The sequence below is a fragment of the Chanodichthys erythropterus genome, chromosome 18, assembly GCF_024489055.1.
Source record: "Chanodichthys erythropterus isolate Z2021 chromosome 18, ASM2448905v1, whole genome shotgun sequence".
Lineage (NCBI taxonomy): Eukaryota > Metazoa > Chordata > Actinopteri > Cypriniformes > Xenocyprididae > Chanodichthys > Chanodichthys erythropterus.
Genome location: NC_090238.1, coordinates 34,556,433 through 34,575,371, shown reverse-complemented (window position 1 = coordinate 34,575,371; position 18,939 = coordinate 34,556,433). Strand labels below are relative to the sequence as shown.

The 18,939-nt window shown below is 39.7% G+C and overlaps 1 protein-coding gene across 3 annotated transcripts in view; it reads left to right on the top strand.

Moving 5' to 3' along the window:
* Window positions 1-18,939, top strand: part of dnmt3ab (DNA (cytosine-5-)-methyltransferase 3 alpha b) — a 67,397-nt gene that overhangs the window by 29,592 nt on the left and 18,866 nt on the right. For 2 of the 3 annotated variants that reach the window (XM_067366495.1, XM_067366494.1), the window contains exons 5-8: window positions 1,095-1,141; window positions 1,644-1,790; window positions 15,130-15,474; window positions 17,107-17,265. In XM_067366495.1, the coding sequence (XP_067222596.1) occupies window positions 1,095-1,141; window positions 1,644-1,790; window positions 15,130-15,474; window positions 17,107-17,265 (698 nt within the window). The remainder of the gene's footprint in view (window positions 1-1,094; window positions 1,142-1,643; window positions 1,791-15,129; window positions 15,475-17,106; window positions 17,266-18,939) is intronic. The other variant, XM_067366496.1, reaches the window with a different exon arrangement.

The window sequence follows — 18,939 nt, the reverse complement described above, 5'->3', positions numbered from 1 at the left end:
TCATAATGGATAGTCATTGCATGTATCAGAATTACCTATTTTCAGTAATTTGCTAATTATTTGACCAATCGTGGCAATACACACATGTATTTAAACTGACTCGTCAGGTTGAGGGTGTCTATAATCCGTCATGTAAATAGCAATGCACCATGGTGCAAGCGCACCTGGCTTTTAAAGGGAATGGGAGATGACACTCTGATTGGTTTATTGCACGTTACGCCCCAAAACACACCCATGGCTCATTAAGAGACTAGGTACAACCCTTTTAGACCATGCACCTGGAGCGCTGACCATTTTTTCTGTCGTTAAACTAGCAAAAGTGGATTCGATCACGCCCAAGTGCACCTGCGCCATGTGCTTCAGACCATGCGCTTAGATCGTTAAAATAGGATGTGTGTGCAAAACATTTGAATGTTTTTGTATGTACATACTGATTGTTGCATTCAAAAATATTTACACTTTTGACAGATATTAAATCACAAATGCATTTTTAAACCATTTCCTCTTTAATAAGTCAATCAGATATTATGCTCACAGTCCAGTCAATCATAGGAGAGATTGTACAGCTACACTGCCTCTAGTAGTATCATGCTGGGCAGTAACATATGCAGTGGTATTTTTTAAAAGGTAATATTCTGATTCCTTGCACAAGAAACCATCATACTATATGTAATTACACATTGCCCTGTGGCATTTTTCACAGTACATGTCTAGTAACCCAATAAGTCTTTTTGAAAGTGATTGATTGACACTAATACTCAGTTTCTAAAGTTCTCTTAGGACTTTCATTTAGTAACACAAAGCCCTCAAGCTACAATGGTCCTTCTTCCAGCTGCTTTTTTGCTTCTCAGCTCTTTATTTAAACACTTTTACAAGTTAATAACTTTGCACACAAATGAGAATCGTTTATTTTGGCTCAAAGCTATTTCATGCTTGCCCTTCTACATAAAAGCCCTGTGAAACGTTCTGTTGATGCAAAAATATCATCGAGGTCTCATGCTGCAGATTGATGAAGACAGATTTCCATTGCAACAAATCCGGACTCTCAGAAACATTTCAGGTAATTGCTTGTTCTTGTGGCTGTTTCCCTCTAGACGTGGAGCACAAGGAGGACGAGGGTGGAGACTCTGCAAAGAATGAGGTAAAACTGTCTTCCTGTTGTGTGCCTGTCTGTGATATATGTGTGTATGTTTACGTGTTTCTGTCTGTGAACATTCAACCTTTTCCATTTTTTGGAAAAAAATTGCTCAAGATCTCTGAAGAAAATTCCTAGGAAGATGACTTTTACCATGGAACCTGTTTTTCAGCCATTTAATTATGAAAGAAATGGTACCCTAATGGTGAAATATCAAATACACTTGGTCCTCTGCTTGAAACGAGGGTCCCTGTTCTCCACTGGCCATGTCCAGATGGGAGGCTATCTATCTGTCGGGCCACTCGAACCCTCTCTGCAAAGATGAGCACCAGTCCCCCACCAGCCCATTCGCAAAACGCTCCAAAATCATTCGCAGACTAACTGCCTACTTCCTTCCTTCATTTAGGATCGAACAGATAGATAAGCACACTAAAACAGAGAGAGACAAAGTCGTTAATTTTTTCTTTTCCTTTTTTTTGTTTTGTTTTGCTTTTGTCCCTTTAAACAGGGAGCTCGTGGCAGGCTCCGTGGGGGAGTGGGCTGGGAAATCAGCCTCCGTCAAAGACCCATGCCCAGAGTAACCTTCCAGGCCGGTGACCCTTATTACATTAGCAAGAGGACCAGGGAGGAGTTGCTGGCCAAGTGGAAGTTGGAGGTGAGTACCATTGCTCACCACTGTCCCAGAAGAAGAGCGATAGGGAGCCTGTCAGCATTTCTATTATAGCTGGAACGTTTGCCAGAGCGACAGCGTGCCGAATAAACTCTGCGAAAGCCAAGTGTATTTGATGAGTCAGTCGATATTGCATGAAGGTACCATTTATTTCATGAGACATCTGGCTGCTTCTCAATGAAAATCCAATGGTTTCCTCATTGTAAGCAATCACAGACTTGTCTGTTATAAATGCAGTGGCCAATCAGAGGTTGCCTATCAGTAATGGAGTTTAAAGCAGTCTGATTACAGATAAGTGTTTTGTTGTTTAGTTTCAGTTTGATTATTGGCTGGTATAAGAGATTTTTTTAAAGGTGCCCAAGAATGCTTTTTCACAAGATGTAATATAAGTCTAAGGTGTCCCCTGAATGTGTCTGTGAAGTTTCAGCTCAAAATAGATTTTTTTTAATCTATTTTTTTAACTGCCTATTTTGGGGCATCATTAACTATACACTGTATAACCCTCAAATGGATCTTTACAAGATGTTCGTCATGCATGCTGTATGCATGCTTCGAATTATGTGAGTAAAGTATTTATTTTGATGTTTACGTTTGATTCTGTGTGAGTTTGAGGCTATATGCTCCGTGGCTAACGGCTAATGCTACACTGTTGGAGAGACATTTAGAAAGACAATTTACAAATATTACTAAAAATATCATGTTATCATGGATCATGTCATTTATTATTGCTCCATCTGCCATTTTTCGCTGTTGTTCTTGCTTGCTTACCTAGACTGATGATTCAGCTGTGCACAGACGTTAATACTGGCTGCCCTTGTCTAATGCCTTGAACATGAGCTGGCATATGCAAATATTGGGGTCATGCATATTAATGATCCCGACTGTTACGTAACAGTCGGTGTTATGTTGAGATCTGCGTGTTTTCCGGAAGTACGTAAAAGTCGGGATCATTAATATGTACGACCCCAATATTTGCATAATGCCAGCCCATTCAACGCATTAGACAAGGAAAGGCAGTATTAACGTCTGGATCTGTGCACAGCTGAATCATCAGACTAGGTAAGCAAGCAAGAACAATAGGGAAAAATGGCAGATGGAGCAATAATAACTGACATGATCCATGATATCATGATATTTTTAGTGATATTTGTAAATTGTCTTTCTAAATGTTTCATTAGCATGTTGCTAATACTTTTAAATATGGTTAAAGTTACCATCGTTTCTTACTGTATTCACGGAGACAAGAGTCGTCTCAATTTCATTTTTAAACACTTGCAGTCTGTATAATTCTTAAACACAACTCCATTCTTTATAAATAAATCTCTCCAACAGTGTAGAATTAGACGTTAGCCACATAGCATAGCCTCAAACTCACACAGAATCAAACGTAAGCATCTAAATAAATACTTTACTCACATAATTCGAAGCATGCATACAGCATGCATGACGAACATCTTGTAAAGATGCATTTGAGGGTTATATTAGCTGTGTGAACTTTGTAAATGCACTGTATTATAGTTGAGAGCTCTTGTGGCAGAGGGAACGCATCTCTTAAAGGGGCCGTGCTGAAAAATCAGTTCATAGTTAATGATGCCCCAAAATAGGCAGTTAAAAAAATTAATAAAAAAAACTTTATGGGGTATTTTGAGCTGAAACTTCACAGACACATTCAGGGGACACCTAGGACTTATATTACATCTCATAAAAAAACAATCTAGGGCACCTTTAAAGGGGACCTATTGTGCTAAATTCACTTTCACATGGTTTTTGAACATAAATGTTTGTTAGCAGTGTGTGTATACAACCACCCTATAATGGTAAAAATCCACACACTTCTCTTTTTTAATCCCCATACGTCATTAGCAGTGTCTCAGAACAAGCCATTTGCAGATTCTAGCAATGTGATGTCACAAATGCTTAGGCCCCGCCCACAACTGCTGACAGACTTATTAGCATAAACCCCGCCCTGAGTGAGCTGTACACAGTCCGCCATGTTTATCTCCTCGCCAGAGCATTTAACAGCAGCATTTAAGTAATAAATGTATTCTTATTAAAGCTACTAAAGTTATTCAGTCAAGAGCAGTGAGTGATTTTCTGTTTTTCTTTTGTTGTTTGATTCATATTAACAGCATATATAGCAGTAGGTACTGTATATTACGCTTCTGTCACTTTAATACACAGATCTAATATGTACATGCTATTTGTGTTTATGTGCACTTTGTGTGTTTTTGACATAACTTTGTGTGCATTTGACAGTTTAAGTGCAATAAGACGTGAAAGAGAACTTAGTTCTAGAACTTAGCGCCGTCTGACATCCAGCTTCCTGTGCGAGTGTTTTAGGTGTGTGCGCTCAGAAAACCATATAGCAGAAGTTTAGAATGATATGCCTTTAAAACGCATGCAGATAATAAACTTTCATGATGATGAAGAACTGCAATGTCACGTGAGTGTGTTCTTCTGAAAAGCAGGGTGGGGAGCAGCAGCTCATTTGCATTTAAAGATACATGCATGAAAACAGCATGTTTTTCCTTCCACTCGAAAGTGGGCATTTATAACATGGTATAATAAATGATCTGTGGGGTATTTTGAGCTGAAACTCCACAGACACATTTTGGGGACACCAGAGGCTTATATTACATCTTGTAAAAGGGGGCGTCTTAAAATGTATCTGTATTAAATATCTGGTATTTAATTGTGCATGCTTATTTCTTGTATTTTTCAGCTTAGTAACCTAAAACAGTTTTGATTTTTGATTTAGAATTTATTTATAGAAAATAGTATAGAATTGTAATATTGGCCATAAGATTAAAATATTTATCAACTTATCTGTATTGGTGTACATGTATATCTAGTTCTGATTGGCTGAGTGTTCTTGTGCAGACAAAAAAAAAAAGGTCCTCTAGGTTAGGACCAAGGCAATCCCTAGTATGGGGCGGGGCTTAGTCATGTATATAATGCGGGTCCCGCTTAAAGGGCGGGGCCTGGTGAGGTCGCAATGGTTGCATTGCCCTAAAAACGGCCTCGGTTACGACACTGTACCATTGTATTGTAACACTTAATGATCCATTTTACTGATTATCGGAGACATCTGGAATAATCCAAGATCAAGAATGTGGCTTTTCAGTAAGAAAATCATCTTTATATCATCTTTTCATTTTTTTATTTAGATCAGTAGTCTGTGCCATGGTGAATCTGTTTACACATTACAACCACGTGCAGGGCTGAAATTGCTGTGATGTGTCTTGACTTGAAGGTGAAGTGTGTGTGATTTTTGCCTCTCTAATGGGACCAAAACAGGTTTTCCGAACACTTCCTTTGGTAGATCAAACAGATAGTTCTGACCGCAAAGTTACTTTTAAAGAAATTACAGTTTAATGTGAATTAAAGGAACACATTTCTGGTTTTGGAGCCTTAAGGAACAATATATCTAAAGATAACTATTAGTGCGTACACCAGGAGATGATAACATATAGTTTATTATTAATATCTTCTGCTTTAAATGCTAAAGCTTTGCCGGGTGGATTCTGATTGGCTGAAAAAACATTAAAACATCTTTGAAAAAATATTAAAACATATTGGGCCCTATTTTAACGATCTAAGCACATAGTCTAAAGCACATGACGTAGGTGCACCTAAGGCGTGTCTGAATTCACTTTTACTAGTTTAACAACGGAAAAAATGGTCGGCGCATCTGGCGCATGGTCCAAAAGTGATGAGTCATGGTTGTGTTTTGGGTGTAACGTGCAATAAAACAATCAGAGTGTCATCTCCCATTTCCTTTTAAAAGCCAGGTGCGCTTGCACCATGGCGGATTCGCTATTTACATGGCGGAATATAGACACCCTCAACCTGACGAGTCAGTTTAAATACATGTGGGTATTGCCAGGATTGGTCAAATAATTAGCCAATTTCATTCGTCATTACTGCAAATGCGTAGTTCTGATACATGCAATGACTATTCAATATGAAAAGTAGGCATTTGTATCTTTATGTGCAAAATGATAGTCTTTTACATTTAATCCTTTTATTTTTAATATTTGGCATGTTTGTGTGCTGCTGCATGTCCCTGTGTGTGTGTAACAAGGAGAGTGTATGCGCATTGTGCACCCACCTATAGACGCATATTACTAACTAAGGACACTAACGTGCCCTTAAATTAATAAAAAAAATTCTGCGCCATTGACCAGTAGATTTCAGTTTCCTCAAAATAGCAACACGCCAACAATGCACCTGGACACACCTCATTTTCAGACCAGCACTCACATGGGCGAACAGATGGGTGCGAGTGCATTTGTTATTTAAACAACGTGGCCACTGGATGTGAAAATGATAACTGCGTCGGGCTGAAACTAGCAAAAAGCGTCGTGCCTGCCTTTGCATTGCGCCGGGTGTATGATAGGGCCCATAATGTGTCATTATCATTATAGTTGTGGTGTGGACTTCCCTGTTCTCATAGAATTAGAGCGATTATTAAAACATTATGGTTATGTTTATCATTATTGTTATAGTTATCATTCTTAATGAACCTTTACTGAGGGGTGTGGGGGTGCAAAACATGTTGGAAGACTCATTTAGCCCTCAGTTATTACCCACCTCTGTGGCGAAGCTCAAGTACCGTTGCCGGTGCAGGTGGTTGACAGTTTTCCTAATGGTGCTTGTGTTGTATGGTGAGAACTGCTCTGTTACATAATGCTCTTTTTCCTCGGTAACCAAAGGAGGCCAACCAATCGACATCAAGCTCCCCCCGCCCCCATCTTCTTTTCTCTGCCCCTCGCCACACTGTGTTTGAGGATAAGCCATAAAACTGTCAGGGATCCCAGAAATACGGCCAAATTAGCCGGACACACAGTTGTCTTGTGAGTGGACGTCGTAAAATTCCAGAGGAATGGGCGTTTCGCATTCTTCATGCAGAGAGCTGGAATCCTCCGTCAGGAGCCTGGGAATTTTCTCTTTCTCTGAATAGGCACATTGTGGATGAGCGCAGATCGTAACATGTCATAGCTCTGTTTGCTCTCCGATGCAGTCATGTTTTCTCGAAGCGCTCCTCACCGGACACAACAATGCAGCAGGAAACCCTACTGAAAGGGGCCTTGACATGTTTCCTTCCTCTGGCTACGAGGGCCTGAGCCGCATACAGTCAGCAGAGCTTTGTTAGCGTAGAAGGGTTGGCCCTAAGGGGGGGGGATAAAACCCAGCCTGCTTTCACTTTCTTTGAGCGAGGGGGATCATGTCTCTCTCTTTTTTTTTTTTTTTTTTTTTTTTTTTTTAATAAGTACCCAACGCTACAGTAGATTCCTCTTTCCCACCCCCATCCCATTCCCTTCACTCCTCCCCCTATCCCCTCACTACTCTCTCTGCAGTGGAAATGAACTCCGTACTATGGATATAAGGGTGAAGATGAGGTTTACAGCGAATTTCCAGCGCTGCTTGCAAGACAGCCTCCTGGACAGCCGCCAACATTCTGCAAGTCCTCTCTAGCCAACCAGAATTCCTGTTGGGAACCACCTGACCCTGAATTCCCAGACAAAGAAATGTTCATGCTTTCTGTTTTTTTTTTTTCCTTTTTTTTCTTTTTTTTTTTTGAAGCGGTCTCCACTGAGCCAAGAGTGGGGCAAGAAAAAAAGCTACTCACACGTTGGATTTAAAGTGCCGAGTGCAGGCGTGTATGGGTAGGTCGGCTGACTTGTTTGTTGTTGATAGCGCAGGGGACAGTGTGCATGTCTGAGTAGACTTGCTGGAGGAGGAATATGCTGACTTCAGGTATTTCCAGGAGACTTGTTACGGACCATCTGCCCCGGGTAGCTTAAAGGAAACCCATCTCTTTAAAACCAGAGTGCCGGACCGGGCTAAAAACATTGCAAGTACAAGACAAAATGGTTTGCCTAAAAAGGTTCTTTTTCTAGCCTGTATGTTATCACAGGGGGATTGCAGAGAGCTGAATGTATTTCCTGTTTTACTGCCTGTGCAGGATGTTGTGCACAGGGCATATATTTGGCTTTGTTCACATTATACTTGGTTTTTAATAGTGCTGTGATCCGACATTGTGTTTTTTGTGGCTATTTATACAGTCAGCTTGCAGAGAGACGTAGCATGTTTGAGCTCCAACTAATGCTTTAAGAGTTATTTAAGGAAAGTTTTGCTTTTTGAGCTTGAAAACAAAGATCATATGCTTTTTTCCATCTGTCAGATTTGGGTCGGCACCGTAAACACTTAAAACTGGCAGCAGTTGTCGCTTGTGTTGAAACGGAAATGCGGTGCGTGTCTTTTTAAGGATATGCAAATATGAATGAACCGAATGAACCCGGGAACCGCGTGCGATTAGTGCGCTGCCAGCTCTCGCTCGTACTCTGAGTCAAGGCTGCACAGACTGAAGCAGGCAGACTTTTACACTTCAGCTTTTGACAATTGCTTTGCAGTTTTAAGGAAGTAACAGATTTTAGACTCATTTTAGCAGCTTGAAGTGAACAAATAAAGAGAAGCATTTAAAAAGATTCAACATTAAGGCACTAACATGAAGACTCATTTAGCATGCCTGACCTCAGCTGCACTACTAATTACTGGATTCTTTAATGCACCCAGCACAATCGCAAACTAAATGCATCCTCTATTCTCTGGACTTGAGAGGCTAAAAAGTGAACAGCCTTTGTTCAGTCACTCACAAAGTCACATCAAAATAAATGCGATTGTCACACAGTGGCGATAGCCATTCATCCCCTGCCTGGTGGAGTTTCAGTGTGCACTGCTGTGCCGCCAGCATTTTAAGTGAATTAATTCCTCATATTGTAAGTGAAAAATTTCCTCATATAGTTCAAAGTGTAAGATAAACATAATTTATTGGTTCAGAAACTTTTTATGTTCTCCATCAGCTGTGTTCAACAAACTTGGCTTTTTACTCTTAAAAAATATCAATATATATATATATTTTTTTTAATAGTTGTTTATAATTTTCAATCCAAAGTAATGCTTCCAAGACTATCGTTCTTGCAATTTTGGGACTACCACATTCATTCTTGCTCAAAAAAACTCATCCATGTCTGCCAACTTGATAACATTAGCTTGTTGACATATTTATATTAGCACAATTTGCAACTACAATATTCATTTTGCCACAGAAAACCAAATGTTCAAATTTGTAAGACCTAAACATACATGTACATATGACAGTGACAGCGCAACACTCACCTGAAACTTCCATTAGCTGGCCTGAAACTCTCACACTGGCCTCAGGCAGTTCTTATTATAGTGAGCCCTGTATTTAATCATAAAAGAATATTGTTTATTTAAGTAATGGCTATGCATGAAGGTCTTAAATACAGGCATCCATGTGCATTAGTTGACCATGGAATTGGCTTGTACTTGAAACGTCATTGTATATAAATAATTACAATAAGGTTGGAAAAAGGAATTTGCCAGAGGAGGTTGCTTGGAAAAGAGGCTTGGTTGATCATTGTAATGTGGAGAGCAGCTTAAGGCCATGGGTGTTTCCTTTCAGATATAGGTAGAGCTCCTAAAGACCATCCTATCCTATTATACAGCTTTAACATAGAGCTTAAAAAAAACACTTTATCATAACGTTACCCTTTGTACCATTCAGTACTGGATTAATGTGCACTATATATAAGAGTTGAAACTGAAAAGGTTTGTTTATCACTCAGTACTGTAAGCTTCTGTATTATTCTATGTTGTGTTTTTTGCTTAAGTGAAAGTACTGTATTATAGTACATTCACATTTTTAGTCCCATAGTGGCTTAAAAGTAAGTTTTCTTGGTGCTGATGCTGATGTAGAAAATTAAAAGCCAGAGATTTACATCTCATTACTTCAGTGGCTGGAGGATACACTATATTTCCAAAAGTTTTGGGACGCCTGCCTTTACGTGCAGATGAACTTTAATGACATCCCATTCTTAACACTAGAAGTCCCAGAGATTTGTAACCCTCCTTTAGCCAAGTGGATGCTAACTGGCTAGTCTTTTGGCTATCATTAGCATCAATTCATGTGTAAATATGGTCATTACCTGAGCAATCTGCAGGGGGGTTGGGGGTGTGTGTGTGTGTGAATGGTTGCTGGTGGCTTGTTTGTATGTGTGGGGGAGGGAGGGCTGCTAAAAGCAGAGAACTTGATTGACCATGGGCCGGTTTCAGAAAGGAGGTTAAGTGAAAACTCTGAGTATGTTAACCCTGAAATGAGGGAGTGCAAGTGATGTTTAAAAAGTTAACTCACTTATTCACACTGCAAAAATGCTTTTCATACTAAGTATTTTTTTATCCTATTTCAAGTAAATTAAAAAAAAAATCTTAAATCAAGATGGATTTTCTATAGGAGAAAATTATATATGATATTTAGTCTTGTTTCCTGGGGGGATCTAAATTAAGTGCCAGTGTGGTAATAAAAATAATCTTAATGCAAACGGAAAGTGTTGGAGTGTCTACCCAGGTGAAAAAAAAAGTGCAGTAAAATACACTTTTATTTTAGTACACTTTTACACTTCCATAATGTCCAGTGCTCTATTTCCATGCACTTATTTTGTACTTAATATACTAAAAGCTCTTCTTTAGTACTTCTTAAGATAATCTTAAGAACATCTAAGTGTACTCAACTGTGCTATTTTGAGACACCATGAATTTGAACTAAAATGTGCTTTTAACATACTATCTGTATAGAAAAATGTATTTAGTTACCACTTGTAGTTTAGTTACCACTTGTAGTACACTTGAACCCATCTTTCAAACACTTTTAAAAATGGACTTATGATGTATTTCAAATATAAGACTAATATATAATGAATATATACAAAATGTATTTATAATATATTGCCAGGCAGTGCCAGGATTGTGAGTGATTGCTGGAATGTACTCACTCACTTTTTAATATTATTTGTAAATATGTGTACAAATGGTTGGTTTCTTTATTTTATTTTGTACTATTTTTATCAATAGATCTCAGCAACAAAGGAAAAAAAACATGTGTGTTGATTTCTCCCTAAGATGGCAAAGTGAAACACAAGTTTCCTTGAAGTGGCTCAGCATGGCCCCACATTGTTTACATAACAAAAGCAACTGTTCACAGCTGATTAAGGATATTAGCCTAAAGACGTCCAGCCCATCGGCTGTCCTGCGGGTTTTATAGGTAGAAAAGCCAAATGGCTGCTCTCTGGGACTTCTAGTGTTAATCCGTAGGGTTTAATATGGAGTTTATTTTTGCAGCTATTACAGCTTCAACTCTTCTGGGAAGGCTTTCCACAAGGTTTAGGAGTTTGTTTATAGGATTTTTTGACCATTCTTCTTGAAGCGCATTTGTGAGGTCAGGCAGTGGTGTGGCCTGGCTCGCAGTCTCCGCTCTAATTCATCCCAAAGGTGTTCTGTCGGGTTGAGGTCAGTTCCTCCACACCAAACTCGCTCATCCATGTCTTTATGGACCTTGCTTTGTGCACTGGTGCGCAGTCATGTTGAAACAGGAAGGGGCCATCCCTAAACTCTTCCCACAATGTTGGGAGCATGAAATTGTCCAAAATGTCTTGGTATGCTGAAGCATTAAGAGTTCCTTTCACTGGAACTAAGGGTTCAAGTCCAACCCCTGAAAACAACCCCACACCATAATCCCCCCTTTACCAAACTTTACACTCGGCACAATGCAGTCAGGCAAGTACCGTTCTCCTGGCAACTACCAAACCCAGATTCGTCCATCGGATTGCCAGACAGAGAAGCGTGATTGGTCACTCCAGAGAACACATCTCCACTGCTCTAGAGTCCAGTGACGGTGTGCTTTACACCACTGCATCCGACGCTTTGCATTGCACTTGGTGATGTAAGGATTGGATGCAGCTGCTCGGCCATGGAAACCCATTCAATGAAGCTCTCTACACACTGTTCTTGAGCTAATCTGAAGGCCACACGAAGTTTAAAGGTCTGCAGCCATTGACTCTGCAGAAAGTTGGAGACTTCTGCACACTGTGCGCCTCAGTATGCGCTGACTCGCTCTGTGATTTTACGTAGCCTACCACTTTGTGGCTGAGTTGCTGTTGTTCCCAATTGCTTCCACTTTGTTATGATACCACTAACAGTTGACCGTGGAATATTTAGTAGTGAGGAAATTTCACAAATGGACTTATTGCACAGGTGGCAACCTATCACGGTACCACGCTTGAATTCACTGAGCTCCTGAGAAGAGGCCATGGAAGTGATTGGAACACCTGAATTCAATGATTTGGAGGGGTGTCCCAATTCTTTTGGCAGTGTAGTGTATGTGAGAGATGGCTTAAAATAATTTAAAACTAGTACTAGTTTCAGAAACAATTTCTCTGTATACATCTGAAGATCTGTTTTTAAACTTGCTTTTAATCTACAGTTCCCTATTTCTTGCTTTATCAAATGGGAAACTTTCTATTTTCAGGATTGTTAATAATCTTAATTTTTACTAAATGTATTTATTAATTTCAACAGCTTGCTTTAGTAGTTGCTGTTTGTTGTGTTTTTACTTCGGAGTATCATATATTACTTTAATTTATACTTTTGCACAACAACCTTGGTTATTTTAAGCTGAGACTTGTGAATGACATACTGCTTATATATGTTGTTATTCCTGAGCTGGGCTGTGTATTTGTGTCCGACAAAGACTGTAAAGTACTGTACTCCTGGAACCCTCCCCCTTTCCTTCCTTCTCATCTCCCCCTTCCTCAATTTCAAGAGCCAGACTTGCTACAGTGAGGCCCCTGAAGAGGGGCATTTACAGCTGGGGGAAAAAAAAACACACGTCCAGAAGCAAATCTCCACTTATAGCCGCAGTGCTTTCCTCTCCTCCCCCAGTTTTTGGGGAGTCAGTTTTTTATATATAATATAAATAACCCTTTCCCTCCCCCGATGTTGACATTCACATATAACCCTTTCCCTCCCCCAGTGTTGACATTCTTCTCTCCCAGTCACTGTACGGTTTGATACACATAAGTTGCCTGCAGTATTGGGAGCTTCTGTCAATATTTATGGTCGGTTTTGGAGTATCTATGATAGCTTTGACGACTTAAGGCGTAGATAGTAAGAAGTTATGTGTCAGTTTTATATAAAAAGCAGGTGTTTTTATCATTCTCCATTCATATATGGTGACTTCAGCTCGTTGTGTGGAATTTAAATTGTGTACATTTAGAGTGAACAGAGCCGCAAGCATGTGAGATGAAATCAGTCGTGGGAGCTCAAGGTAATATTTTACTTAGACAAGAGTTTCAGATTTCAGTTTTATTCTGATGTAATTCCATTTATATGCTTGGCTTGAAATGTCTGGACAAAGATTACATTAATCTGGCCACTGGAGTATGACAGAAAATCTTATATGCATATTATAGGTAATTGTAAATGATAGTAACAGTAGACATCACAATATAGTTGTTTTTTATGGATATTCAATGCAAAAATGGTTATATATATATATATATTGAATAACCATGACCATAGTGTCTAGTATTGAATACTCTATTTATATTTATACTTTTGGAATGAAAAGCCCTCTGATAGCCACACAAAAATATCTAATATGGTGTAGCAGCATTTAAACGTTTTTATCATTGCGTGGTATGTAACAGTGGATCTCAACTTTTGTGACTCTGAGGTCCCCCATTGTCAAAGTCTGTGATATTTCCTCTTGAAAATCTGCTGAAATTAAAAGGTGCTTGTTTTCGATTAGTTTTATTTAAAAAAAAAAAAAAAAAAAAAAAGTACTTGGCAAATTATTAATACTGATTAATGGTTTTAAACTTTAAAACATTGTTCCTTTAAACAAAAAAAAAATGAACAAAGAAGATGTTTAGAAGTGTAAAAAATGATACAAAGTTATATATTTTAAATAATTCATTTTCAATATTGCTACCACTCTGACTGCTACCACTTTGTTTGTGTACTTGAGAAACTGTCAGATCTAACAAGTGTGGGGTCCCCCAAGGCTCTGTGTTACGTCCTCTGTAGTTTTCCTTGTGCAGGCTTCCTCTAGAAGACATCAGGAAACATGGGATTAGCTTTCTCATTCTTATGCAGATGACACAGCTTTATATTTCCTCTATACCACATCCTCAATTATCCAAGTTGTTTTAAGGACAGTGTAAAGTGGACAACAGTTTCCTTTTTTTTTTTTTTTTTATACTGAGAAAACAGCTTGTATTCATTGGACCAGAAACTATAAATATTGCAGCTCAAATACAATCTGCGTCTAGATCAGTATTCTTCAACTTTAGAAGTGTTTGTTAAGTTTAAAACATGCTTTGCTTTGAAACAACATGAATTATGAAAAGCGGTATGCAAATTAAAAAAATGACTAATTTAATACATCTTGCAGCTTCCTTGGAAGTTTACTTAGGCTCGGTTGAGAACCACTGGTATATACCATCGTACCGCCCATTCCTGCACAGATAAATACATGCCCAATTGCCCAAATGCACACACAACAGCTTGCATACATTTAAATACTTTTTCCACCATCAACCGCTGTCAAAGACAAACAGCCTGGCACATATGGCCCAGCTCATCGAAGCAGCCAGTGAAGCCATACAGATATTTATAAACTACAGTGGGGCTTCTTGATTTGTGGCCACATGTTTCTACTCCACACCATCATACCGTCTATTCATGCACACTCATAAGCTCTTGGCTCCAGAGCCTCTCTCCCCCTTTTGCGGGCTTATGTGAATGTATAGCCACCATAATGGAGGGAGTGAGCTAAAGAGAGACATAGGGAGAGCTTTCTGGGGACGGATCCAACCGTTTTCTCTGCACACACACAGACACACACACACACACACGGGCGACTCTGCCAGGTTCACGTGTGTGTGAGTGTAATTGGAGATGGAGTCGGACCCCAGCAGCAGAGAAAGTACAGCTGTGAAAGAGATTCACGTGCGAGTGAGAGAGAACGAGAGGACGAGAGAGGTGCAGCTGTTGGGGATTTGCTGTGAGCAGCTTAAGTCATGGCTTGGCTCGTGTCCTCTGTTTTTGACCTAATAGCTTAGAGTCAGGTTGGACAAACTCGCTGAACTCTCCAGCGTGCATCCATCTCAGCCACGGGGGGAGCACTCATTGTTACGAAGTGATCGCAAACAGCTTTCACTGCAATGAAAAGGGGACTGTTTTCACAGGTTTCTGCCACTTATCACATTCAAAGGGGCGGCACTTGTGCTTTATCAAGAGGATGTGGATATTTGTGTTGGCACGTGGGATTAAAGAACTATAAACAAACTGAGCAGTCACCATTACTCAAGTGCTGAACTGTGCTATTCTCAGGAAAGCCACTGCTATTCTGTGTGCTTTACCTCCTCCTCTTCCTGTCCCGCTGTTCCCTACGTTGCAGGCAGAGAAGAAGGCGAAACTGGTGTCTGTGATGAACTCAATGGAGGACCATGGCGAGGTAGAGTCGGAGCCCCAAAAAGACAGCTCCATAATCACCGTCCCACTGCTTTTTCCTCCACCAACGCCGCCAATGCAGCAGCAACCGCCACAGCCTCAAACTCAACCTCAGACCAACATCAAACCCCAGCCTTCTCCCCAGCAGCAACCTCCACCATTCCAACAGCAGCAGCAGCAGCAGCCTACGGATCCAGCCTCTCCAACTGTTGCCACCACCCCAGAGCCCGTTTCTATAGGGGATGGAGACAAGACCTCACCCAAGTCCACTGACACGGAGTCCGAGTACGAGGTACGAGAAGCTCATCGTCATGGTGGCTTGGGGTTGATCATTTTGAAATAGTATGCTGTAGATCAGGGATGGGCGACGTCAGTCCTGGTGTGCCGCTGTCCTGCAGAGTTTAGCTCCAACCCTGAAAAAAACCCTCACCTGACTGTAGCCTTAGTAATCCTGAAGACATTGATAAGCTTGTTCAGGTGTGTTTGATTAGGGTTGGAGCTAAACTCTGCAGGACATCAGGCACTCCAGGACCAACGTTGCCTATCCCTGCTGTAGATATTCTGCTCTGTGTGGTTCATACTTGGTTAGCCGGATAAGTTCCAGGATCCAATTGAGATTTTCTTTCTTAAAAGAAAGCTTGAAGTGTATTTAGTTTCGATATCGAAGCAAAAATCCAACTTTTGACACCTGCTCGATCATAGGCTAATTATTCCTTGAGAAATCACAGGATTAGAAGTTATCCTGGAACTTATCCGGCTAACCAGATTTGAAAAACAGGTTTAAACAATCGGGCCTGTCTTTTGCTGAAGGGTTTGTTTTATGTGGAGATTAGGAGTAATTTGAAACTATACTAATACTATAGTAGTACAGCTCTTTGGCTTAGAGGGTAAGTTCACCCAAAAATGAAAACACCCTCATGTCGTTCCCAACCCGTAAGACCTTCGTTCATCTTCGGAACACAATTAAGATATTTTTGATGGAATCCGAGAGCTTTCTGACTCCTCCGTAGACAGCGATTTAATTACCACTGTCAAGGCCCAGAAAGGTACTGAAGACATCGTTAAAACAGATCATGTGACTACAGCGGTTCAACCTTAATTTTATGAAGTGACGAGAATACTTTTTGTGTGCAAAAACAAATCAAAAATAACTACTTGATTCAATAATCTCTTCCCTGTCAGACTCCTATGCTGTTGAGGTTGTACGTCCTTAAAATTAAGGTTGAGCCACTGTAGTCACGTGGACTATTTTAATGATGTCTTTAGTACCTTTCTGGGCCTTGACAGTGGTAATTAAATTTCTGTCTATGAATGAATTATATACCTCTTGGATTTCATCAAAAATATCTTAATTTGTGTTCTGAAGATGAACAAAGGTCTTACGGGTGTGGAACGGCATGAGGGTGAGTAATTAATGACATAATTTTCATTTTTGGGTGAAGTAACCCATGAATGTTTGGTCACATTTGCATAGTTTCTGCAAAATTTTGTGGGCAAAAAAGGTCAATTGTGTATTGTCAATAGTGTAGAGATGAAACACCGCTCACACAGAAGACACTTTCAAACCAAGCAGCTTGTGAATCCGCGTGATCACCGTGATCTCTTTGCAGAATCTGCATGGGGATATCCTTCAGCCTCTCCACCCACAAAAAAACAGTAAATGTGACATTTAGACTTAAAAGTTCAAAGGCACCTTAGGCATTTTAGCACAACAATTGCAGTTAAAGTGTCGGGATTCAAGGTTGCCTATTTATAGCAATCACCATAGAGTTATTATACAGGCTGAAAGTCAAGGCAATAAAAGAAATAAAATTAAAGACCATTCAGAAGACACAGGTTAGGTTATTAACAGTACACATTTTATTGTATTTATGTAAAGTGATTCAAATCACTAGTTGATCTATTCTGTGATTGTATATCGCAGGATGGCCGAGGTTTCGGCATCGGTGAGCTTGTGTGGGGAAAGTTACGAGGATTCTCCTGGTGGCCTGGACGGATTGTATCCTGGTTGATGACTGGACGCAGCCGGGCGGCCGAAGGAACCAGATGGGTCATGTGGTTTGGTGACGGCAAGTTTTCTGTGGTAAGTTTGTATTCATTTTTTTGTGGTAGAAGAAGTTCTTTCTAAAGGGTTAGTTAATCCAAAAATGAAATTTCTGACATTAATTAGTCACTGTCATGTCATTCCCTACCCATAAGACACTAATGCAGATATTTTTGATGAAATCCGAGAGCTTTCTGACCTCCCTATAGACAGCAGCATCATAACCAATTTCAAGTTGACTTGACTACAGTGGTTCAACCTTAATGTTATGAAGCGACCAGAATACTTTTTTTGCGCAAAAATGAAACAAAATTATGGTTATGACAAAGCTGTCCATAGGGAGGTCAGAAAGCTTTCATTAAAAATATCTTAATTTGTGTTTTAAAGATGAACGAAGGTCTTATGGGTTTGAAACTACATGAGGGTGAGTAATTAATGACAGAATTTTCATTTTTGGGTGTATTAACACTTTAAAGGAATGAGTTTAAAGTTCAGGAAAAAATAAAAGTTAACCTTTATTGACAGCATTTGTTGCATAATGGCCACGTACACCCTGTAAAGTTCCCTAAATTATCATTCTATGTGTGTATGGAACACAACTCACTCCCGAATCTGAGATGATTGACAACGTGGTAACCATAGCAACGTTCTGCCGTCTCGCGTGTTTTGTATCCACTTTTATGACCAAAGAAATATTACAGCGACAAAAGACTCATTATGTTCAGTAATTTGAACTAAAGCACAGTCGACGGAGGCATCGTGTTTTGCTGCTTATGCTTGGAAAATCTGCTTCACAGAGTGCACTCTTGCAGTGTTGCCATGACCACTTATTATAAGAGTTTTTGGGTTTGTTGTTTAAAGGTGCCATAGAAATTAAAATTGAATTTACCTTGGCATAGTTGAATAACAAGAGTTCAGTACATGGAAATGACATACAGTGGGTCTCAAACACCATTTCCTCCTTCTTATATAAATCTCATTTGTTTAAACGAGCTCCGAAGAACAGGCAAATCTCAACATAACACCAACTGTTACGTAACAGTCGGGATCATTAATATGCACGCCCCCAATATTTGCATATGCCAGCCCATGTTCAAGTCATTACACAAGGGCAGCCAGTATGAACGTCTGGATCTGTGCACAGCTGAATCATCAGACTAGGTAAGCAAGCAAGAACAATAGCGAAAAATGACAGATGGAGCAATAATAACTGACATGATCCATGATAGCATGATATTTTTTATTGATATTTGTAAATTATCCTTCTAAATGTTTCGTTAGCATGTTGCTAATGTACTGTTAAATGTGGTTAAAGTTACCATCGTTTCTTACTGTATTCACGGAGACAAGAGCCGTCGCTATTTTCATTTTTAAACACGTGCAGTCTGTATAATTCATAAACACAACTTCATTCTTTATAAATCTCTCCATCAGTGTGTAATGTTAGCTTTAGCCACGGAGCACTATCAAACTCATTCAGAATCAAATGTAAACATCCAAATAAATACCATACTTACGTGATTAGACATGCTGCATGACGAACACTTTGTAAAGATCCATTTTGAGGGTTATATTAGCTGTGTGAACTTTGTTTATGCACTGTATTATAGTCGAGAGCTCGGGGGCGGGGAGCGTGAGCATTTAAAGGGGCCGCAGCCTGAATCGGTGCATATTTAAAAAAATGAATTAAAAAAAATCTATGGGGTATTTTGA